Genomic DNA, 24,841 nt, shown 5'->3' on the forward strand with positions numbered 1-24,841 from the left:
GTGTTTTTCTTTCTTTAGTTCTTAAGTTTCCTTCTTATGCCTATCAGTGTGGTTTGGCTGGACTCCACATCCCAGAATGTAAAATGCCAACCTGAATTAGTCATGTCAATGGGGGGATCTGAAGTGAAGGTTAGAGGTGGTTAGAGGATTAGTATGGATTGGGCATGGTGCTAGGCTAGGCTGGGGTAACTAATTCCCCTCACAGTGCCATTTTAATGTGTTGATGGCAATCTTGCTCTCTTCTAGCTTCCTCTGTTGTCTTGTATTCAAGTCCTTCCTGCCTAATTGTAAGAAGGGTGGCCTCTGGGTACTGAGGGAGACTTTTAGGGACCCTGGGCTAGTGTTGGAGCTCATGACCTTGGTATTTTAGAGGTGCTTATATCAAATTCAGCATCCAATCATTGGAATGAATAGTCTTTTTGCTTAATATTTTAGGAAATTCAGGTTTTTTTTCAGGTATTGGATGTGAGCTTTCAAATGTTCTTGTTCTTCAGAGCAATCAGGAATTTAAAAAATATCTGTCAAAAATTCAAAAGACACAAAAGGATAGAGTGAAAAGTGGCTCTCCCATCCCTTCCCCAAGCCATCCAGTTCCCCAGCTCAGAGGCAACTTGTGACCTTTTTTTGTATTGCTCCAGGAATATTTTATGCATATACAAGTGAGTTATAGGTATTCTTACATGTAATTACATATAATATGTACAAAATATATAGTCTCCTTTTTATAAGTATGGTAGCATACTATATATCTGTTATGCACTTTGCATTTTTTACTTAAAATAAGCTTTAATAACATGGAAGTTCCAAAAGTACTTCCTTATCTTTTCGGGTTTTCAAATGCATAGTATTTCATTGTATACATCTTCCATTAATCATTTAACCAGCCCATTCTGATCAACATCTGAAACTTGCAGTCCCAGCATTGTTTGCATATATATAGGATTAGTTCCTAGATATGGAATAATAGGGTGAAATCTCTGCACATTTAAAATTTTTGGTATTTTCAAACCACAGACTGTACCAATTTACACACTTTACCAACAATGTATGAAAAAGGTTATTTTCCCATGCCCATGCAAACACAATATGCTAAAAAAGGGTCTGCCATTCTGATAGGTGAAAAATGATATCTCTGTAATTTTAATTAGCATTTCTCTTTATTAGTGAGGTGGAATATCTTCAAGTTTACAAGTCATTTGTATTTCCTTTTCTGTAAATTGCTTCTTTATATCCTATGCCCTTTTTTGCTTCTGGGCTATCAGTGTTTTTTACTGGTTTGTCATTCCTACCAGTCTGAAACCAGAGGCTGGTGTCTTTTGTTTTGGACAAGTGACAGGCTACAGGATATGTGGAAAACAATTTCTTGCATGGTCAAGAGGAGGTCCTGGGCACCGGAGGCCTTTGAAAGAGGTTAGGGACCCTAGCTTCCTTTTGGTTCTGAAGCTTCTCAGGCCTGGTGGCAAAAGGGATTTCTTGTTTATACCTTCATGGCAGTAAAGTTGAATTACTTAGTTTATGGGTTAAAATTAGGGCTAGGAACGTCTTCCGTTGTTAGGGATTGTAAATGTTAACACAGTGTGTGTGTGTGTGTGTGTGTGTGTGTGTGTGTGTGTGTGTGTGTGTGTGTGTGTGTGTGTGTGTGTGTGTGTGTGTGTGTCCCTCAGCATTGCTTACACAGCTATGTTCTCTGACTGAACTAAAAGAGACTGAGGGAAAGAGGGGGAGGAAGAGGAGGAAGAGGGAGGAGAGACTCTATGTGTGTGTTTGCTTTTGTGTGTAACAGGAAGAACTGGTCTGATAAACTTCATAGGAATTCATGTGCATTGTTCTTGCCTTGACATTTTGTTTTACCAGATTTATTCCCCATTTGATTTCACACCCTACCCGGAGTTTTACCATCTCCTCGGTGGTAAAAGGTTAATGTGTTTTGAACTCTTCACTGAGTCTACCTAGGATCCCCAGATATCCCAATGGTCACTGTAGCATGAAGAGGTCTTACTTTTCACAGCATCAGCCTCCTTCCTACTTATTTCCTTCACCTACTTATAATTCTTTGTCAGATTTTCTAGCCTTTATTTTTAAAACATTTTATTTCAGTTGATACTGAAATTTACTTTTCTCAGCCAAAATCTTTTTTAGCTGTCTTTTACTGTGTTCCTCAGGTGCTTACCATGTACTCTTACTTCTTGACAGTTAAACTGGTGATAGCTACTTGGTTTCTTTGCTGGGAGGTACTTCTACATGAAAGGCAAAAATGTTTTGTATTACAGGATGAGAATGGTAAAGAGATACTGGGTCACTGAAAGAAAGGTGGTTCCAGGGTATAAGAAGAAGGTAACTGGGATAGAGATTAAAGGATGTTTTGGGGAAAAAGACATTGATTCAGCCTCTTAGAACAGACTGGGTGCTGCCTTAAGACCTTATAGCATCCGTGCTTAGAGATAGGTGGGGGGAGGGTAAAAATGGTAGGCTGGTACACATTTAGAATTCTGCATCCATATGGTGGTATTACAACAGGTCAATTATACTACTGATGTAAGCAAATGAGCATATTTTATTTGTGTGGTCAGCATTGCTTTTCTCTACCAGGTATGGGCATTTCCTTAAAGGCGTATTTCCAGAACTTTCCTGGTAGTATCTAGGGCCCACACTGATGTGGTAGACAGGAGTGTTTCTGATTTAGCTTCTCATGTATGGTTGAAAATACCAGATTGAACTCCTGGTCGCAGACAGTACTTTTTAAAGCTGGAAAGGAGAGTGGTGTTTCTGGGGTATTCCCCAGGACCCTTGGATCTCGGTTAATGAATACTGAAGGGCTACTTTGCAGTGGCACCATTTCAGGTCCTAGGCCCATCAGTATTCTGCCTGATCTCAGGTGAGCAGGCTTTGTCAGGCCCCCTATTGCCTATCCCATCAAGAATTACTACCTCTTGTGTGCTGCTTTCATCCCAGGACTGTGCTGGCCCCTTCACTTGTATGTGTCCTTTTGGTCCTCCCAACAGTCTTGCAAGGTAGACTACTTGCAAAATTACGTCTTCTACTCATCCATTTGGAAATACTTATGGAGTGGCTTATGTGGGTCAGCCATCATGCAGGGTAGTCCAAGAACTCAGAGAACTACAAATGTGGCCCCTGCTCTCAGGGAATTTGCACTGGGGAGGTGGGGAGATAGATGGATGTGAATCAGATATCCCACCTCTACATGTATACTGGGAAACTGAGAGTTGCCCTAAAGGCAATGGAGTACTTTAGTGGCATATAACAGCGAAATCCAACCTAGGGCTCGAAAGTGAGGGAGGGCTTCCCCAGAGAGGTGATGCTTGAGCTGAGCTATGCAAGATGACTAGGAGTTAACCAGGCAAAGGAGGGATGGTGCTGGGAGGTGAGAAGAGGTCCCATTTGGCGGGAAGAGTCCAAAGGGTGGGTCTTGGTCAGGGTTCTTCATTGTGGATGACAGAACTGACTCTGGCTAGCTTAAACAAATAGGGATTTGTAGTAAGGGGTGTGGATAATAGCCCACTGAATCTTTGGAAGGGCTGAAGATTCAGACTGTGCTGAGCTAGCAGGAATAATTCCCCAAACTGCACAGCAGGACTGGACAGCTAAGGGATCTTTGCCTCTGCCACAATCAGAATGCGGCAGAAATTGGGCAACTGCCGCTCATAGCTTTCAGCTCCTGCTCCACGCCATGCCTTGATCTAGGCCAGCAAAATGAATGCTTTGTTCCCTGCCTCTTTCACCCTGTGACTTGGTTCTGAATCAGTGTTCTGTGGTTGTGTTGAGTGGAGCCTAAGTCCCATCTGGAATTCTAGTGGCAAAGGTGTTAGCACAGGGTAGTTTTTACCTAGCCAATATCTGCAGTGCAAGAAATGATAAGAAGAGGGGGTGGAGTGGGTGTTGAGTGACTCAATCCAACGTGTAAATATGGAGTGGGGACACAATTGAAGAACTGAAAGAAGGTCAGGGTGGCTAGAGCCTGGAGTGGGAGGGAGATGAGGCTGGGGAGGTAGGCGCTGCCTTTGAGTTGGGGAACTGATGGCTCAGAAGTGAAGTAACTGGGCCAAGTCTCATGGTGAGTAAGTGGCTTTTCTGGATTTGAACCCAAGACCATCTGCCTCCAGAACCTGCAGTCTTTTGCCTCATTCTCTAAAATATTCCTTGAATTCAGCCTGAGACTTGGCGCATCTGTTTCTCATCTGACCTCAGGCTGCCTTGAGTCTTAAGGGGAGGATGTGGTGGGGAAGAGACAGGTGGACTTGACCTAATTGGCAAGGATAGGACTGGGCACTGGAAGTCCACAGCCTTGTCAGTTTCCTCTGTTGCTGATTTCTCACTTTCTCCTGGACTTATTTAAGCAGAGAGCAAAGTCCTAAGGAAACATGCCCTGCTGGAGTAGCATGTTTGGTGGAAGAATTGGAGAGTGACTAATCATAAACATTTCTTATGCTAACCAAAATACTGTTAGTGCCACATACCAAAATTACAGTGAAATGATTCAATACCTGTATTGTGTGGCAATCTACAGGATTTTTTCCTGATGTGAAAACAAGCCAGATGCTTACAGGCAAAAATGATGTGTGAAATAAGATAGTGCTCTGTCTGTATAATTTAATAATTCACTGGCCAAAATCTACAGTTAACAGTAAATAATGGGGAGGGAGGTGTAAGTATAGGATATTCATATCTGAAGCTCAGATTCTCAATATGCAGAGTTGCTGCAATGATTGCGGCCTTGCTGTGAGGTTGTTTCTTAAAGGGAAATGGTGCATTGTTACAGGGTACATGGATGAGAGGGGAGAACTACAGGGATTGCTGATTATGAGTACATGGTCTGGACTCTGCTCATGTCCTGGTTCTACCTTTCACTAGGTGTGTGGTCTTGGTAAGTCACTTCCCTTCCCTAACTCTCGGTCTTCTGTTCTGCAAAATGGGAATAATGGGACCTACTTCACAGGGTTGTGAAGATGAAAATAGTCATGTGTATTCAGGGGCTTACAGTACCTAGCACTTAGCAAAGTAATGAATACGTACCTAACATTCCCTTGTGTCTGGTGATCATTTAAAAAATTTATCTTAAAAACAGCAGTGTATTGCTCATTAGATTTAGTTATTCCTACAGTTTGAGAGTCAACCTTCTAAGCTGCTGAAATTAGATCTTTAAGAGAGTTTGGTAATATGTGATTAAAGGCATTTTTGTGGATTTTATTTCCGTGAAGAAACTGATAAGGTTAAATTGCTTTGTTAGAATTTAACTTTAACTTCTCTACAGGCAAAAACAGAAGTAATTTATTGCAACTTCCTGTGAATATATAATTATTTCAAAATAAGAAGTTAAAAAAAAAGGAAGGATTTTTTTCCAATTTCATAGTAAGGGAGAGGACCCAGCCTTTATACATTGGGTGATATTGTTTGGTAAATGCATGTAAAGTTCAGCTCCAGTCATTACAGAAGCACTCAGGTTAATCTGTCTGTCTTTTGATCAGAATGGACAATTTGTCCAATCATTCGTTTACTTGTTTACTCATTCAGCTAACATTTTATTGAGCATTTCCCATGTTACAGTCACTTTTCTACATGGTGGGGATATAGCAGTGATCAGAGTTGAGTATGGGCCTTCTACTATAGTGAAATTGCGGTGGGAGACGAGTATAAACAAGATTATGGAGTGTCCTACAGAGTCGTTGAATGTTAAGAACAAAGTTACTGAGCTCATATGTGGGATTTTTTTCCCACATATGTTTCCTTTTCTAGCTCTTTTTCTTCATTCTCTTTTAACAGTTTTCCCACAGTTTTGCCCTAGCCTTTTCTTCTTACTCTGTACATCCTCCCTGGGACTCTCCTTCAAACCTGTGAAAGATAAACTCATATTAACCAAACAAGGAAAGATGGCTATTAAGATGCAGCCACATGCTGTCCCTATTGACAGTCTGCATGGACAATCAAATGATAAAGTTGTGTGTGCTCCGAACCATCTCCTGTCATTAGGTGGTGAAATTATAAAACTAAGCCTCATGCTTCCATCTTCAGTGTAGGAATGGTTGCACTGTTGGGACTGGGCAGGTCTGCCTTTCTTTTGGGCCTTGCTTGAAGGATAGGGTAGGTTGGGTAACAGATGCTATAACAAATAGGTCCCACATATTAATGACTTACCACATTCAGTATATTTCTCACTCATCCAACATGTTGGCAGATGGCTTTCCTCTATTTGTTGATTCAGGCACCAGGGCTCCTTTTGTCCTGTGGCTGTGCCATCCCCATTTAGCGGCTGATGGGGATGAGCATAGTGGAGTGCCACAGGGTGCTAGCCCTGCCTGGAAAACATGCAGGTTACTTGTGCTCACATTGTATAGGCTAGAACTTGGTCACATGGCTGCACCTAGCTGCATTGGGGGCTGGTAAATGTCTTCTTGGGTGGGCAGTCATTCAGTGACATTTCTACATGAGGCATGGTGGGGTGTGATGATGGGAGAACAGCTGCCATAATCCCACATATGAGCTCTGCTGTCGTTTGCCTCTGTGACTCTTCTTTTTTTCTCAGCCCCATGACTGTTCAATTCCCATGATCTTTCCTTAGGCTGATTAATAATCTCACTTGGGCTATAGTCTAGTCTCACTAGCCTGTTAGCCATTTTTTACTTTAGGGTGATTGAGTTTCCTTACATCTTCGCTCATGAAATCATGGATTTTTTTAATCTCTTTTTTTTATTAAGGCATCATTGATGTACAGTCTTATGAAGGTTGCACATGAGCAACATTGTGATTACAACATTGACCCATATTATCAAGTCCCCCTAGCACACCGCATTGCAGTCACTGTCCATCAGTGTAGTAAGATGCTATAGAGTCACTGCTTGTCTTCTCCGTGCTATACTGCCTTCCCTGTGAGTCACCTACGTTATGTGTAGTAATCATAATGCCTCTTAATCCCCTTCTCCCTCCCTCCCCACCCAACCTCCCCAGCCCCTTCCCTTTGGTAACTGCTAGTCCCTTCTTAGAGTCTGTGAGTCTGCTGCTGTTTTGCTCCTTCAGTTTTGCTTTGTTGTTATACTCCACAAGTGAGTGAAATCATTTGGTACTTGTCCTTCTCCACCTGGCTTATTTCACTGAGCATAATACCCTCTAGCACCATCCATATTGTGGCAAATGGTAGGATTTGTTTTCTTCTTATGGCTGAATGATATGCCACTGTGTGTATGTACCACATCTTCTTTCATGAAATCATGTTTTGATGAGTGGTTGTACCATGGCAATCTTATTTCCAAAATACTGTTGTCAGGGGAGGTGTTCTCATATTCGTTGTGCACTTGGTATGAACTTTTGCTACTTCAGATGGTTTGTTTACTAAGGCACCAAAAGGACACTGGTATCAGATAATTGCACCTTCAGATGAGCTGGCTGGACTATCAGGCAGTATTTACAGGATACCTCCAGGGTAGGGTTATATTCTAAACAGAAATGTTCTAGGGTTGAAACAATATACACACCCTTTGCAAATTCTCCTTGACAGTGCCTCCTTGCAATTCATATTATTCAGCTGTGCTTGATTTTTAAGATTCTTGAGGGGAAAATGTCACCTTTTGGGATTTTATTAATAGTATTACTTTTTAATGAGTCTTTTGAAGTCTCTTTCATTAAAAACAGCCTGTTTCACCCAGAGATAATAACTTGCAGTGCCAAATATTTGCATTTCACTTGAAACAAAACCAGGGGTTTGAATGTTTTAAATACAAGCAAACCTAATTCTCCTGTGTCTTGAGAAACTGTATAATGAACCATATGTATGTGGCTTAAGCAGACAGATGTGGAAGATTTCTCTCTCTCATTTTTACTTAAAAATGCTGGCAGATCTCAAAATTGGCACCAGCTAGCAAGTATCTCCACCCAGCCAACAAAACCACTGGAGCTGGAATTGAACTGGGAGAGGCCTCTTAGGGTGCGTGCAAAAGTGGAGCTTTGCCTGGTTCTGGCTGCTTCTTGGATGCCCAAGGCTCTATAGCTCATCTACCTCCTTTTCTTGATACCTTTAGCCTTTGCAATTATTCTTTCTTTGGTGGCTGGTTTTTCAGATCTTTGTCTGAAAAGTTGTGTTGATTGTTATGGTTGACGTTTGGGTTCATTTGGAGAAGACATTGCATGCATCTCGGTTCTGCAGTGAGCTGGCTCCCTATTTATTGACAGACAGGTCCTGAGCTGCCTTCCCACTGATGTAATGAGCCTTCCAGTGGTGGTGATCATGTGGCTTTTCTCTCTTACTCCTCTCATTGCTCTCCCTACCTCTGGGCCACCTTGACCTTTGGCCGGAGATGTTGATACGGCCTTTGAGATTTTTTTTCACTGTTTTGAGATTGCCTGTTTGTCTTTTCCCTCACCAGACTCTAGGCTGCCTGGGGAAAAAGAATCTGTTTGCCCATCAGTGTATCCCCTCATCACTTGTGTCTGGAATATTGTTGGTGATCAATAAGTATCTGTTGAATGAATGAATGAGTGGGTAACTGTTTATGCAGCAGAGTTCAAATGATTTTGCTTCTTGTAGTGGATCAGATTTGTTTAAGAATATTTTAGCCTAAGGATATATGGAATGTAATCTACCCCTTACATATGCCATTACCTGTTGCTGAAATATTCACTTAATGGATATGGAAGTTGAGAACTCCCCATAGAGATCAGAGACTGTGAATGAATTACCGGAATACAGATAGGGACTTCTTTTATATTCTTTTGATAGATCTCAAACTTTAAAGTATGAAAGGGACTTATGGGTTTTCATTTATTAAGCACAGCATAGTGTTTCTGCATCTCTTTCAATATGACATACCCCATGAACTTAGTAGAACCCTTTAATAAGTGGACCCCACACTACTTTTTTAGTGTCTATGATGTATGTGTGTGGATAAAATGAAGGTTCCTGTGGCCAGGATTCTCACCTGGCCCTGATTGGCTAGCTCACTACACATGTGTGGGCAACCTGTTGTTATTGAGTCTATATAAAGAGCCCTGGCCAGTTGTCTTGGCAACACGGTGGCATGGCTGCAAGGCTGCAGGAGAGCAGAGGCTGAAGTGGTGGCAGCGCCGAGGACAGAGACTGGGACAGCTGTGCAGGCAGAGAGGTCCAGGGGCAGAGACCGGCTTGTTATATGCAGACTTGCTCGGAGTGAATGGGATTCTAGTTGGGTATAACCCTTTCATCCCAAGGATGTTCTATTGTCATTCCTTTGGTCACATTGAATCCATAGTGAACTTGCCTGGGGCTGAAACCCATTGGCAAGACAACCTGCTAGGGACTATATGTCGAAGAAAGGACAGTATGATATTGTTCTGGCCCTCTAGGTTGAAACCTGAGTGATGATATTCAAGAGCACCTGAAGTGTTTAAACTGTGTGATACTTATAATAAGGATTCATATTTTTTAAGATGCTCAAATTACTTGGTTTATTAAATCAATTAAAAGCATGCAGTGAGGAGCAAGGGGAAAGTGATGGGGTGGGTTAACACATTCAGTGCAAGCCAGTGTGAGGACCACACTAGGTACGGGGTGCACAGTGGTCATGTACCCTCTCTTTGTTGTAAGGCCTCTTTAGTTTTGGGGAGAAGGAATTCTCCTTGCCATCTCCTTTTTTTCAGAAGGATGAGGAATTGGGGTTCTAATGGGAATCCAAGGAAGGAGAGACAAGGAGTGTCCAAGTGGCCCTGAGGAGTGGGAGTTCTTGGTTATGAGTGCTTGTACTACATTAAGGTGCCCTAAGTGCTTTGAGTTTGCTTCACTGTCTGCTTACCTTCACTGTCTACAGCTGTCCTCACTCCCTACTCTTTCAGTGCTTCTTTACCTCACAGGTTCTGCTTATGCTTGGTTCTGGGTCCTTCATGGTGTTCAATCTCATCTGTCCCTCACTCTCCATCATAGCCCTGCTGTGCATCTGTTCAGGGTCTGCTTTCTCTACTTATTCATCTTCATATTTCTTATTCACACTCCCAAGAAGGAACATCTGGCCTAAGTTGTTCTTGCTACAGAAGAGCTTTCTATGCCAGAGCATCCCACAGGCCAAAACTGTGTCCCCATCCCCATCCATGATTGAACTCAATTGGGTGAGACCAGGTGTGAAGTGGGTCTTGTGGTACACACATGGCTGCCAGGCACCCCTGTGGAGAAGAGCTGGGGAATGGGCAAGGCCATCTGCAGTGACTGTGGGCCTGGCAGGTACACTGGGGAGCCTTTGAAGAAATGGGACTTGAGTAATATGTAGGATTTGAGCAGGCTGGGATCAGAGGAAGGGTGTTCCAGGAAGAAGACACAAATTCGACCCATGAAGAGTGAGCATGTGTGCAATCCGAAGCCTGCTGAGAGTGAACGTGGTGGAGGCTAGATTTTAAGGGCCTTAAAGGCCAGTTGGAGGAAGTGGATTTTTTTCTTAGGTTAACAGGTCATCTTTGTATGCTTTTAAGCAGAGGAATCAATCACTTTCTCCTGTCATTTCTGATTCCTGTGTCAGAGTAAACTCGAGACCTGATTAAGAGGCCAGTGGTGTTACTCAGGAGTGAGGTAATGTGGGCGAGGAAATAGAAGGAGCACATGGTTATGGAATTAGAGAAAGAGCAAACATGAGTTGACATTAACAACAACTGGATGTGGCAGCTTCAGTTCCAGGCAGAAGCCAACACCCAGTGTGGAGATTTCAGCATCTTGATTCAGAAGGCAGCATTGGGACAGAGCTTTCCACCTTTGTCCGACTGGCTTTGTGAACCGTCTCAGCTCGTGTAATGGTTCACTCATAAACATCTATTCTTGTCTGTCCTGCCCATGCCCTGCCTTTTAGGCTCCTTTACTCCAGCTGTTTCTGTCAGTGCTGACTGGGAGGTCAGTGCTTCTGTGAACTCTACACATATAGTCTGGCTGGGAACCTATCCATGTCACTCTGACATCCTCTTCCCTGGGTGACATCCTTTGTCCCGGAACCTGGTCAAACATCTGGGCTTGTTCAGAAAGTGTTGCTGGAGCATTTGAATTTGGCCCTGGAATGTGGTGGGAGCATTTTGGAAAGTTGAGTGGCCCATTGGGTGCCCAGAGTGACTTCTGACCTTCCTTGCTTTCTTTATATTGTTTATTACCAGAATGATAAGGGGTTTCTGAAAAACAGTTCAGATGGATGCAGCCTGATATAATAAAACCTGATGTGCAAGATCCTGGCTTTGAACAATAGATGATAAAGAGGGCAGTTATTTGCTGGCTGCAGGGGTTCATTGAAGGATATGGGGCCAGTCCCTTCTTAGGATCTCTGCGCCTCCACTTTCTCACCTGGGAAAAGGATACTACTACCTGCAATGTCTACTTCTCAAACACTCTAGGATGCTCAGATGAGCTAAAGCTTGGGAAATGCTTTGTAAATTTCAAAACACTATGAATTGAAGGTATTAACTAAAGGATAGTACTTTTCCGGGACATTTAAAAATGGGTTGATTCACATTTAATGGAAACTCACCTAGTATGAAAATTTCAAAGAGGGACATCTCGAGGTTATATGACAGTTCAAAATTTTTTAGTTCTGTTTATTCTTTGAATGCAGTCCGAGGAGACCTGAGTGACCTGGGAAGAATTACTTCCTACAATGGGGTGGGTGTGTTGGTAGAGGAAGGGGGAGGAGATGGTCTGTCTTTTCTAGAAATATGAGTAGGATGCCCTCCTAATGATTAATTCCTTGATAGTGTGTTTGGAAGCAGGCAACTTGATGGCTTATTAGCAGTAATACCTCTCCCTTTCTTTATCCTAGTTTACTGTCCTAAACGCTCTTGTTCTTTGTGTTCACCTCTGGGTTTCAAGAAGATGGCCCTTGGCAAGTTGCTCCTTAGCCTTAGGGTAGAAGGGCAAGTTGGAACAAAGCCCTGGACTCTTCTGCCTAGACTCACCCTTTGTGCTTCTTTCCACGCTGCCTTGCAGAGCTTTGTTTCCTCCTGCGCTGCTTGTCTGGTTCTTTGTATCCTTAAATCCTCAAATTTGGCTTGCACGACCCCTAGTGGCAGGTCTGTTGCACCCCTTGTTACCCTGTTTGTTGAGGTACCATGCGAGCTGCTACTCTACCCAGCTCTGTTACCAAGTGTTATCCCCAGTTCACAGATGTGGAATGAGAGGTTCTGTAATCCTGACTTGCCACGCAAGTAGCACCTGGGGAGGTGGAACTTTTGACTTCTAGATTTATACAATCGGAATGCCTCAGGAAGAAAGGTGATGTGGTTATAGCCTTTCTAGATTTTTCTTTTATGGTTTAAAAAGAATCTAGATTATTCTACTATCTACTCAGCTCATCTGAAAGCATCAAAATATGAATATTCGAAGATAAGAATTATTGTCTTTTTACCCAGCCTTCATCACATTAGAAAAACTTTAGTCATTCACCAAGTGTTCAATATTTCATGTCCAGTTCTGTTAACAAGTTTGTAGAATGCAAAAAAAGTATAAAGCATGATGTCTGCCTTTTAGAAGTTTACATTCTAGTTACAAGATGTTTAAATTTGTTCCCTTGAGTAAAAAAGTATTATAATGCATGATAACTTATTGGTGTTTAAAATTTCTGTCATCTCATTAAGGACAGATTTTCTGATAATTTGCTTTATTTTTAAAGTCCTTTTCAGTGGAGAGAGAACCACAGGATAACAACAGTAATTACCCGGATGAACCCTGGAGGATAACCGAAGAGCAGCGAGAGTACTATGTCAATCAGTTCCGATTCCTGCAGCCTGATCCAAGTTCCTTCATTTCAGGTAATGAAGTCTGATGGGTAAGAACGTGATCATTGGCTCACATAAATAACAGTACATTTTTTTCTTGAGAAGTGAATGAATGCAACAGCCATCTCTGATTTCAGTTTCTTTTCCTCTAAGATTGACTTCTTACCAATTATAAACCATGCAGAAAAACACTTAACAATGACATTTGGGAAACTGTTTCAGTTTCAAAGGGATTAAATGGGAATTTGGGGGAACCTGATCCAGACCCTGTGCCTCAGTAGCTGAACCAGTTTTTGAAATAAGAGTGTGACCAAGACAGCATCTTTGTTTATTCATTATATTAGTGTTAAAGTAAGGGTACAAAATAACTTTCTAGAGAGTTGGTGTCACAGGTCTTATGTATTAATGACTTAGTGCAAATTCATGCTCCTTTTGTTTGGCTCTTGTCTTTCTCCTCTGTTTTTTCTGAAGGAAATTAAAATATGGGAAGAAAATTGGCCAGCATTTTTATGTCCACATGTCGTTTCTTTTGGTTTGCTTTCAGAAATATGTGTTCCTGTTGAGTTCTCATGTAAAATTCAAACCAAGAGGAATTGATTTAATTGTGTGCCTACATTTTATGGGGCTGAAGACTAAGCAATGAAATAGTAGAATCTGGAAGAAAAGTTCATAAAACTTTCTTTTTATACTTCAATTTTGAAGAATAACAATATGTTCTTGATAATTGTAACTGACACATTAAGGTGTGGAAATAAGACTAATTTTCTCTTGTGAAATAAGGTAATTAAAATATATTTGCATAAATACAGACATCATTTTCTGACTGGTGGTTCAAATTTCCCTGATTGTCTCACAAATGCCTTTTAAAAAATTGAAGTGTCATTGATGTACAATCCCACGTTGCTTTCAAATATACAACACAGTGGTTCAATAGTTACCCGTATTATTAAATCCGCACCCCCTCTAGTGTGGTCACTATCAACATAGTAAGATGTCACAGAATCATTCACTGTATTTTCAGTGCTGTACTACTACTGCTCCCTTGACCAACCTATATTGTAATGGCCAATTATTGTTCCCCTTTATCTCCTTCCCTCTCCTCCCCTTTTCTCCAACCCGTCTCCCTTAGTAACCACTAGTCTTCTCTCAGTGTCTTTGAGCCTACTGCTATTTTGTTCCTTCTGTTTTTGCACTCCACAAATGAGTAAAATCATTTGGTATTTGTCTTTCTCTGCCTGGCTTATTTCACTGAGCATAATACCCTCTAGCTCCATCCATGTTGTTGCAAATGGGAAGATTTCTTTTTATGGCTGAATAGTATTCCATTGTGTATATGTACCACACCTTCTTTATCGCTTCGTCTGTTGCTGGTCACTTAAGTGCTTCCATGTCTTGGTTATTACAAATAGAGCAGTGATAAACATAGGGATACATATGTCTTTTTGAATCAGAGATCTTGTTTTCTTCGAATAAATTCTTAGGAGTGGAATTACTGGGTCAAATATTATTTCTGTTTTTTAGTTTTTTGAGGAAACTCCATATGGCTTTCCACAATGGTTGCACCAATTTACATTCCCGCCAACAGTGCAGAGGGTTCCCATTTCTCTGCATCCTCGCCAGCATTTGTTATTTCTTGTCTTTCTTGCAAATGCCTTTTAAAAAACAGTTTAGCTTGATCAGAGTCAAGAGGAATTTCATATGTTGCCATTAGGTGATGTCTTCTTTTAAAAACATGTTTATTGAGATATTCACACACCATAAAATTGACCTGTTCAAACCATAAAATTCAGTGGTTTTAACATATTCACAGAGTATATTCATAATTATATTCATAATCTAAATTTAGAACACTTTCATTACCCCCCCAGTATAAACCACCTACTTATTAACAATTAGTCCCCATTCCTGTTTATCTTACCTCCCATCCGTGGGTAATCACTAAACTACTTTTGCTCTATATAGATTTGCCTATTCAAATAGGGCCTTTCTTATGAATGAAATCTTATAATGTGTGGTCTTTTGTGTTGGACCTCTTTCACGTAGCATAAAGTTTTTAAGGTTCATCATGTCGTACTACACACCAGAACTTCATTCCTTTTTATGGCTGAGTAATTCCATTGTATAGATATATCACATTTCATTTATCTATTCATCAGTTAATGGGCATTTGGGTTGTTTCCACTTTTTGGCTATTAAGAATAATGCTGATGTAAACATTTGTGTGAAAGTTTTTGTGAGGAGGTATGTTTTTATTTCTCTTGGATATATTATCTGGATCATATGGTAACTGTCATATGGGGTCCATTCAAACTGTTTTCCACAGTGGTTACACCATTTCATATTGCCACCAGCAGGGTATGAAGGTTCCAATTTCTACATCTTTGTCAACACTTGTTATTGACTGTCTTCTGATAATAGCTATCCTAGTGGGTGTTAAGTGGTGTCTCTTTGTGGTTATGATTAGCATTTCCCAGGTGAATAATGACACTGAACATATTCTAATGTTCTCATTGGCCATTTGTTTATATTTGAGAAATGTCTACTCAAATCCTTTGCCATTTCTTTTTTTTCCTATTTTATTTTGGTATCATTAATATACAATTACATGAGCAACATTATGGTTACTAGACTCCCCCCATCATCAAGCCCCCACCACATACCCCATTACAGTCACTGTCCATCAGCACAGTAAGATGCTATAGAATCACTACTTGTCTTCTCTGTGTTGCACAGCCCTCCCCGTGCCCCCCCTACATTATGTCTGCTAATTGTAATGCCCCTTTTTCCCCCTTGTGCCTTCCTTCAACCCATTCTCCCCAGTTCCTTTCCCTTTGGTAAGTGGTAGTCCATTCTTGGGTTCTGTGAGTCTGCTGCTGTTTGTTCCTTCAGTTTTTTTCTTTGTTCTTATACTCCACAGATGAGTGAAATCATTTGGTATTTCTCTTTCTCTGCCTGGCTTATTTCACTGAGCATAATCCCCTCTAGCTCCATCCATGTTGTTGCAAATGGTTAGGATTTGTTTTCTTCTTATGGCTGAATAATATTCCATTGTGTATGTGTACCACATCTTCTTTATCCATTCATCTACTGATGGACACTTAGGTTGCTTCCATTTCTTGGCTATTGTAAATAGTACTGCGATAAACATAGGGGTGCATATGTCTTTTTCAAACTGGGCTGCTGCATTCTTAGGGTAAATTCCTAGGAGTGGAATTCCTGGGTCAAATGGTATTTCTATTTTGAGCTTTTTGAGGAACCTCCATACTGCTTTCCACAATGGTTGAACTAATTTACATTCCTACCAGCAGTGTAGGAGGGTTCCCTTTTCTCCACATCCTCCCCAACATTTGTTGTTCTTTGTCTTTTGGATGTTGGCCATCCTAACTGGTGTGAGGTGATATCTCATTGTGGTTTTGGTTTTAATTTGCATTTCTCTGATGATTAGCTATGTAGAGCATCTTTTCATGTGTCTGTTGGCCATCTGAATTCCTTCTATGGAGAATTGTCTGTTCTTATACTCCACCCATTTTTTATTAGGGTTATTTGGTTTTTGGGTGTTGAGGCCTGTGAGTTCCTTATATATTTTGCATGTTAACCCCTTGTCAGATATGTCATTTACACATATATTCTCCCATACTGTAGGATACCTTTCTGTTCTGCTGATGGTGTCCTTTGCTGTATGGAAACTTTTTAACTTGGTGTAGTCCCATGTGTTCTTTTTGCTTTTGTTTTCCTTGCCCGAGGAGATGCGTTCAGGAAAAATTTGCTCATGTTTATATTCAGGAGATTTTTGCCTATATTGTCTTCTAAGCATTTTGTGGTTTCATGACTTACATTCAGGTCTTTGATCCATTTCGAGTTTACTTTTGTGTGTGGAGTTAGACAATAATCCAGTTTCACTCTCTAACATGTAGCTGTCCAGTTTTGCCAATACCAGTTGTTGAGGAGGCTGTCATTTCCCCTTGTATATCCATGGCTCCTTTATTGTATATTAATTGACTATATATGCTTGGGCTTCTATCTGGGCTCTGTATTCCATTCCACTGTTCTATGGGTCTGTTCTTGTGCCAGTATCAAATTGTCTTGATTACTGTGGCTTTGTAGTAGCACTTGAAGTCAGGGTGCGTAATGCCCCCAACTTTTTTCTTCCTTCTCAAGATTGCTTTGACTATTTGGGGTCTTTTGTAGTTCCGTATGAATTTTAGAACTATTTGCTCTAGCTTGTTGAAGAATGCTGTCGGTATTTTGATAGGGATTGCATTGAGTCTATAGATTGCTTTAGGCATGATGGTCATTTTGACAATATTAATTCTTCCTATCCATGAGAATGGATGTATTTCCATTTATCAATATCTTCTTTAATTTCTCTCATGGGTGTCTTGTAGTTTTCAGGGTATAGGTCTTTCATTTCCTTGGTTAGGTTTTATTCCCAGGTATGTTATTCTTTTTGATGCAATTGTGAATGGAGTTGTTTTCTTGATTTCTCTTTCTGCTAGTTCACCATTAGTATATAGGAATGCAACAGAGTTCTGTGTATTGATTTTGTATCCTGCAACTTTGCTGAATACAGTTATTAGTTCTAGTAGTTTTGGGGTGGATTCTTTAGAGTTTTCTATTTACAATATCATGTCATTTGCAAACAGGGACAGTTTAACTTCTTTCTTACCAGTCTGGATGAATTTTATTTCTTTGTGTTGTCTGATTGCCATGGCTAGGACCTCTAGAACTATGTTGAATGAAAGTGGGGAGAGTGGGCATCCTTGTCTTGTTCCCAATCTTAAAGGAAAGGCTTTCAGCTTCTTGCTGTTAAGTATGATGTTGGCTGTGGGTTTGTCATATATAGCCTTTATTATGTCGCGGTACTTGCCCTCTATACCCATTTTGTTGAGATTATTTATTGTGAATGGTTGTTGAATTTTGACAAATGCTTTTTCGGCATCTATAGAATTGATCATGTGGTTTTTGTCCTTCTTTTTGTTGATGTGGTGGATGATGTTGATGGATTTTCTAATATTGTACCATCCTTGCATCCCTGGAATAAATCCTACTGGATTGTGATGGATGATCTTTTTGATGTATTTTTGAATTCGATTTGCTAATTTTTTGCATCTTTTTTCATCAGGGATATTGGTCTGCAATTATCTTTTTCTGTGGTGTCTTTGTCTGGTTTTAGAGTGATGCTGGCCTCATAAAATGAGTTTGGGAGTATTCCCTCCTCTTCTACTTTTTGGAAAACTTTAAGGAGGATGGGTATTAGGTCTTCACTAAATGTTTGATAAAATTCAGTGGTAAAGCCATCTGGTCCAGGAGTGTTTTTTGTAGGTCGTTTTTTGATTACCAATTCAATTTCATTGCTGGTAATTGGTCTTTTCAGATTTTCTGTTTTTTCCTGGGTCAGCCTTGGAATGTTGTTTTTTTCTAGAAAGTTGTCCATTTCGTCTAGACTATCCAATTGGTGAGCATATAATTTTCCATAGTATTCTCTAATAATTCTTTGTATTTCTGTGGTGTCTGTAGTGATTTTTCCTTTCTCATTTCTAATTCTGTTTATGTGTGTAGACTCTCTTTTTTTCTTGATAAGTCTGGCTAGGGGTTTATGTATTTTGTTTATTTTCTCGAAGAACCAGCTCCTGCTTTCATTGATTCTTTCTATTGAAATTTATTTATAGAAATAAATAATGTCTGCTCTAGTCTTTATTATGTTCTTCCTTCTACTGACTTTGGACCTCATTTGTTCTTCTTTTTCTAATTTCGTTAGTTGTGAGTTTAGACTTTTCATATAGGATTGTTCTTCTTTCCTGAGGTATGCCTGTATTGTAATATGCTTCCCTCTTAGCATGGCCTTCCCTGTGTCCCACAGATTTTGTGTTGTTGAGTTATTGTTGTCATTTTTCTCCACATATATCTTGACCACTGTTTTTATTTGCTCATTCATGCATTGATTATTTAGGAGCATGTTGTTAAGCCTCCATGTGTTTGCAGGCTTTTTCATTTTCTTTGTGTAATTTATTTCTAGTTTCATGCCTTTGTGGTATGTGAAGCTGGTTGGTACAATTTCAATATTTTTTAATTTACTTAGTCTCTTCTTATGGCCTAGAATATGATCTATTCTTGAAAATGTTCCATGTGCACTTGAGAAGAATTTGTATCCTACTGCTTTTCGCTGTAGTGTTCTGTAGATGTCTGTTAGGTTGATATGTTCTAATGTTTTTCAGTGCCTCTGTCTCCTTAGTTATTTTCTCACTGGTTGATTGGTCCTTTGGAGTGAGTGGTGTGTTGAAGTCTCCTAAAATGAATGCATTGCATTCTATTTCCCCCTTTAATTCTGTTAGAATTATTTTCACATATGTAGGTGCTCCTATGTTGGATGCATAGAGATTTATAATGGTTCTATCCTATTGTTGGACTGACCCCTTTATCATTATGTAATGTCCTTCTTTGTCTCTTTTGACTTTCTTTGTTTTGAAGTCCATTTTGTCTGATAGAAGTATTACAACTCTTGCTTTTTTCTCCCTATTAGTTGCATGAAATATCTTTTTCCATCCCTTCACTTTTAGTCTTTGTATGTCTTTGGGTTTGAAGTGAGTCTCTTGTAGGCAGTATATAGTTGAGTACTGTTTTTTATCCATTCAGTGACTCAATGTCTTTTGAATGGTGCATTCAGACCATTTACATTGAGGGTGATTATCGATAGTTATGCATTTATTGCCATTGCAGGGTTTAGATTCTTGGTTACTAAAGGTTCCAGTTTAATTCCCTTACTATCTAAGAGTTTAACTTAACTCATTTAGTATGCTATTATGAACAAAATCTAAAGGTTCTTTTTTTTTCTTTTTCTTCCTCCTCCATTCTTTATATATTAAGTATCATATTCTGTACTCTTTGTCTATCCCTTGACTTACTTTGGGTGTAGTTGATTTAATTTTGCATTTCCTTAGTAATTAACTGTTCTACTTTCTTTACTGTGGTTTTATTACCTCTGGTGACAGCTATTTAACCTTTGGAAAATTTCCATCTGTAGCAGTGCCTCCAAAATACACTGTAGAGACGGTTTGTGGGAGGTAAATTCTCTTAGCTTTTACTTATCTGAAAATTGTTTAATCCCTCCTTCCAATTTAAATGATAACCTTGCCATATAGAGTATTGTTGGTTTGAGGCCCTTCAGCTTCATTGCATTAAATATATCACGCTACTCCCTTCTTGCCTGTAAGGTTTCTGTTGAGAAGTCTTATGATAGCATGATGGATTTTCCTTTGTATGTGATCTTTTTTCTCTCTCTGGCAGCCTTTAATAGTGTGTCCTTATCCTTGATCTTTGCCATTTTAATTACTATATGTCTTGGTGTTGTCTTCCTTGGGTCCCTTGTGTGGGGAGATCTGTGCACCTCCATGGTCTGAGAGACTATCTCTTTCCCCAGATTTGAAAAGTTTACAGCAATTACCTCCTCAAAGACACTTCTTATCCCTTTTTCTCTCTGTTCTTTTGGTACCCTTATAATGTGAAAGTTTTCCCGTTTGGATTGTTCACACAGTTCTCTCAATATTCTTTCATTCCTAGGGATTCTTTTTTCTATTTGTGCCTCAGATGCTTTGTATTCCTGTTCTCTAGTTTCTTTTTCATTTGCCGTCTCCTCTATTTCATCTAATCTGCTTTTAAATCCTTCCATTGTATGTTTCTTTTCAGATACTGAATTCTTCAGTGTTTTTATCTCATTCCTGACTTCCAGAGTTCTTGAACGTTTTTCTGTAGCTCCCTGAGCATGCTTATGATTTTTATTTTAAAATCTCTTCCTGGAAGACTGATGAGTTCAGTTTCACTTGGTCCTCTTTCTGGTGTTTGTGGGATTTTGGTTTGAACCAGGTTCCTTTGACGTCTCTTATTTGTAGGCGGCGCCCTCTAGTGCCCAGAAACTCTACTCTCTGGAGCTGCTCAGCCCCTCGAGTGATGGTGGGGGTCACAGGCGAGCGGTGCTGGTGCCCATTGAGAGGAAAAAGGCTCTTTCCTGCTTCCTTCCTGCAGTGCCTGCCTCCACTGCCAGGGCCAGTGGCCTGAGCACCCAGGGAGAAGCCTCAATGGTTTGCATTTGTACCTGCTATATGTGGGGCCGTCCTCTAGTTGGCCTGGTGCAGTGGTGTGGGCAGCTGTTTTGTGAGCTGCTGCTGGCTGAGTGGAATGCAAAGCAGGGTGCATGTCTTGGTGGGGGCCCTTGTAGCTGTGTAGCCATCCAGGGGGATGTAGCGCCTGATACTGCTGAAAGTTCCCAATCTGCTGGGCAGAGTGCTCTCAGACAATTTTGTCCACCTATCATTTCTATTGAGCAGCAGCTCTGTGCAATCTTTGCCCCTTTAGCCAACCTCTTGCTGTTAGGAAGTCTCTCAGACTGCCCACCTTTCTTTTGTCCCAGCGCGGCTGGATGTGGATCCCTCTTTTCCATAAGTGGCTGGAATCTCAGTCTGTCCAAGTATTCCACCTGTCTTAGCTTTCCAACCCCACTGATCTCCAGAGCACTATGTAATGTAGGTTCATGCTCCCAAAGCAGATCTCCAGGTCTGGGTGTTCAGCACTCCTAGGCCCCCACCCCTTCCCCACTCCATTTCTCTTCCTCCCGCCAGTGGTGGGGGAAGGTCTTGTGTCCCTCCGAATCATGGCTTTCGTGTGTTACCCTTTTCTTTGAGGTCTGCTGGTTTCCCCATGTGTAGAGAGCCTGCTGCAGCCTTCTTTCCTGTTGCTCTTTCAGGTATGATGTATGTGTTATATTTTCATATTATATGTGGTTTTGAGAGAAGGTTTCTGTCTCATGTCTCATGCAGCCATATTTAATCCATCCCCCAGCATCATTTTTTAAAAAACTATTCTTTTCAGCATTGTTGTCAAAATTGAATTGACTGTAAATGTGACGGCTTATTTGTGGATGTTAATTCTGTTCCACTGATCTATATGTCTAGCCCAATGGCAGTACCATGGTGTTTTGATTATGGTAGTAAGTTTTGAAATCAGGAGTTCTCTGACATTGTTCTTTTCAATTTTATTTGCTTTGATTTTAATTTTTAGGGATTATAGTTTTAAAATTTAATTTTATACTTATATAAAATATTTTTGTGGTTCTAAAATTGAGTCTATAATACAATCCCAGTCACAAAGAAAGCTAGCCATTCTCTCTTTTCCTACTACCCTGTTCCTTCCTTGCCCCTATAGGTAACTGTCTGTTTTATGGTTTGTCTGTTTTTAAAAATAAAAGTAACTATGTGTGTATGTGTGTGTATTCTTATCTTTGTCCTTTCCTAGATAAATGGTTGCTTCCTATTTATATCTTTCTCCATCTTTTTTTTTTCACTTCATAATATATCCAGGTGACTACTACATAGTTGCATGTGGAGATATTTCGTGTTCCCTTTTATACTTTTATACTACTCGTAAGGGTAAATGTGCAATCATTTATTCAGGCAGTTCCCTACTTGAATCATTTCTAGTGTTTTTCTAATGCATATATTTCTATTGTGAATAGCCTTTTCACAAGTCATTTTATCCTTTTGTCAGAGTATCTTTGGATAATGTGATTTTGCTAGATATTGCAAAACCTTCCTTCATTGGAGTTATGATATTTTGTCATCCCACCAGCATTGTGTGAGATGCCTGTTTCCCCACATTCTTGTTATTAGAATATGTTAACTTCTATTTTCCCCCTTCTGATAGGCTGTTATGCTTGTGTGGTTTTAATTTACAGATCTCTTATGAACAAGGTTGAATCTTTTAAAAATATGATTAAAGGTTGGTTGCATCTATTTCTATGAACCTTCATAACTCTCCTCATTTTTATATTGCATTACTGTTCTTTATTTTTTAAAGATCTGTATCTATTAAGTGTGTTAACATTTTATCACTGACATGTCAATGCTGTGTGTAGCTATAGTTTACAAGGTTGAGAGACTCCTTCCAATAGAAAGTCTGAATCCATGTTTTGATGCTTGATTGCTGGCAGCTTTTAAGCCTCACCTCTCCCTCTTCCTCCCCACCTGTGGTTTCCTAGCAGATCTGAAAATGGCTGGAGAGAAGGAAGGAAAGGAGGCTGGCTTGGGGTTTCTAGGTTGGCTGGGGGTGGCCCTGGGGTGAGGGTTGCAGGTCTTTGTTTGAACTTCTGGCACCACTAAGTGGGGAGCACTTGGGCTTATCAGCTGCCCCCTCTGGTGGGTGGCAGCCAGGGTACAAGTGAACTTGACGGCTGGGCTACCTGACTTCTCTGGGATGCCATGGTACAGCAGTCTCTATTGTCTGAAGTCAAGATGAGGTCTCAAGTTGTGGGTTATGGGACTAGTGTGATTTGAAGGGTATCAAGGGAGAAAAAGAATGAGAAGAGTGGAAATGTCTTTATATCTATAAAATAGTTTTTAAATAGGTTTTTAAGGCATTTCTGAGAAATGTTTGACAAGGTAGCTGCATTGATGGCCAACATCATTTATCAGCATTATTTCCAGGATGCTTTTGGAGAGAAGGCTCATTGGTTTATAGAGCAGATTGCCTTTGATCCTTAATCTATCCAAGGAAAATAAGTCTTTAGGGTTCATTATAATGTGTTGTTTTAAGGCAATTTAGAAGACTTATAATTCCAAGGAAAGATTTTTGACTTTGTTTAAATAGATCTTGGGACTTTGATTTGACAATTCTTTGTGTTAAAATTCAGGCTTTTGAATTGTGAAACTATTTTGAGAGTTGAAAGCATCAGAACTTCAATCTCAGTAAGGATGGGGTCTAACATTTTAAGGGCAGCTCTAACTTGCAGCTATGGAACGTGTAAAATGGAATGATTACCTGATTTCAATTAATATTAGTAAATTTGAGTAAAGAAATAAGTAAAGAATGACTAAATAAGTTAGTAAAAAATGAGTATAGAAAGTAGCAAGAGGTTCCTGGATAAGGTTCTCCAAGAGTCACCAAGAGATCTTAAATCTCACCAAAACCCTTTCCCAAGATCTCTGATCTCTGTATGATGAGGTTAATGGTGTTAATTTCCTTTTTTTTTACTTTATGATTGTGTATTACTTTCTCACTTTTATTAAAAGTTCTTGACAGATTTTTACTTTAATAATTTTGAATTTGTCTTTTGAAATTTTAGTGAAATTTTGCAGATTTTTGGAAAAATAAGAATTAATTTATATAATTTGCAGGTCATAGTATTATGTCTTTGCTGCTTTTAGCCTATTCTAATTTATATATTATTTTAAAAGCTGTTCATATGTTGTTTTTTAGCCATATGATTCATAGTTGCTTTAATGTCATGTTTATGGTTCTGTGGGAGGGATTGCTGAATGAAAAAATGATGATTTATTTACTAATAAATATAAAAGCTGCTCTAGATAAGTAATTAATGATTTATTTGAACAAATGGCTCTTGACAGGTTCTGTGGCAAAGAACTTCTTCACCAAATCAAAGCTTTCCATTCCAGAACTCTCTTACATATGGTAAGTTCACTTAATACCACATAGTGTCAAACATACGTGTTCCTTAGTTCCTACTTTTGAATTTTAAAAGTCTTATCATTTGAATTTTTTTTAACAGACTAAGAGAGTGAATAGAACTTAGATTTTTTTTTGCTGGGAAGATTGAATAACTTAATTAAATGAAAAGCATAATGAATAGTGTCTGGCACATACTATGTACTATAACTGTTATTATTTAAAAAGTAATTCCTAATCATTACCCTCATCTACTTCCCTTTTCAGTCTAAACAGTTTTGTGGGCATATGAAAATTCCCATCTTGTGTATTTTATTTTCAAATATTTCTACTTAATGTGATGCAATTAACCAGAGGACCTTGAAAAGCTATTCTTCACAATATTTTATGAGGCCAGGTAAAAGGAATGTCCACAGATGTTTTAGAATTAAGTTAAAATTTGACTATTCTAGCTGCCTCTGAGCTTCATAAACTTGACTGATGTTTATCATCTGGGCCCTAGTTCAGACTTGCAGCTGTGGCGTGCCCTGCACCTTGCTGCTGAGCCAGCCACCACCCTGGCTCCAGAAGGGCTGTTCCGGGATAGTCCAGATGTCCTTATTTGTGTTTATGAAAACGCTTGGTGCCTCTAGAGTCCTGGCTGTGTGTGGGCTATTATTTCTCAAGTCTGGGT

General features: G+C 39.8%; 1 protein-coding gene across 14 annotated transcripts in view; it reads left to right on the forward strand.

Moving 5' to 3' along the window:
* The window catches only part of REPS2 (RALBP1 associated Eps domain containing 2), a 274,803-nt gene that overhangs the window by 116,201 nt on the left and 133,761 nt on the right, over window positions 1-24,841 (forward strand). For all 14 annotated transcript variants that reach the window (XM_057496022.1, XM_036912894.2, XM_036912895.2 and 11 more), the window contains exons 6-7: window positions 12,612-12,750; window positions 24,111-24,174. In XM_057496022.1, coding sequence (XP_057352005.1) covers window positions 12,612-12,750; window positions 24,111-24,174 — 203 coding nt within the window. The remainder of the gene's footprint in view (window positions 1-12,611; window positions 12,751-24,110; window positions 24,175-24,841) is intronic.

The sequence above is a fragment of the Manis pentadactyla genome, chromosome X (assembly GCF_030020395.1).
Source record: "Manis pentadactyla isolate mManPen7 chromosome X, mManPen7.hap1, whole genome shotgun sequence".
NCBI classification, from domain to species: Eukaryota; Metazoa; Chordata; class Mammalia; order Pholidota; family Manidae; genus Manis; species Manis pentadactyla.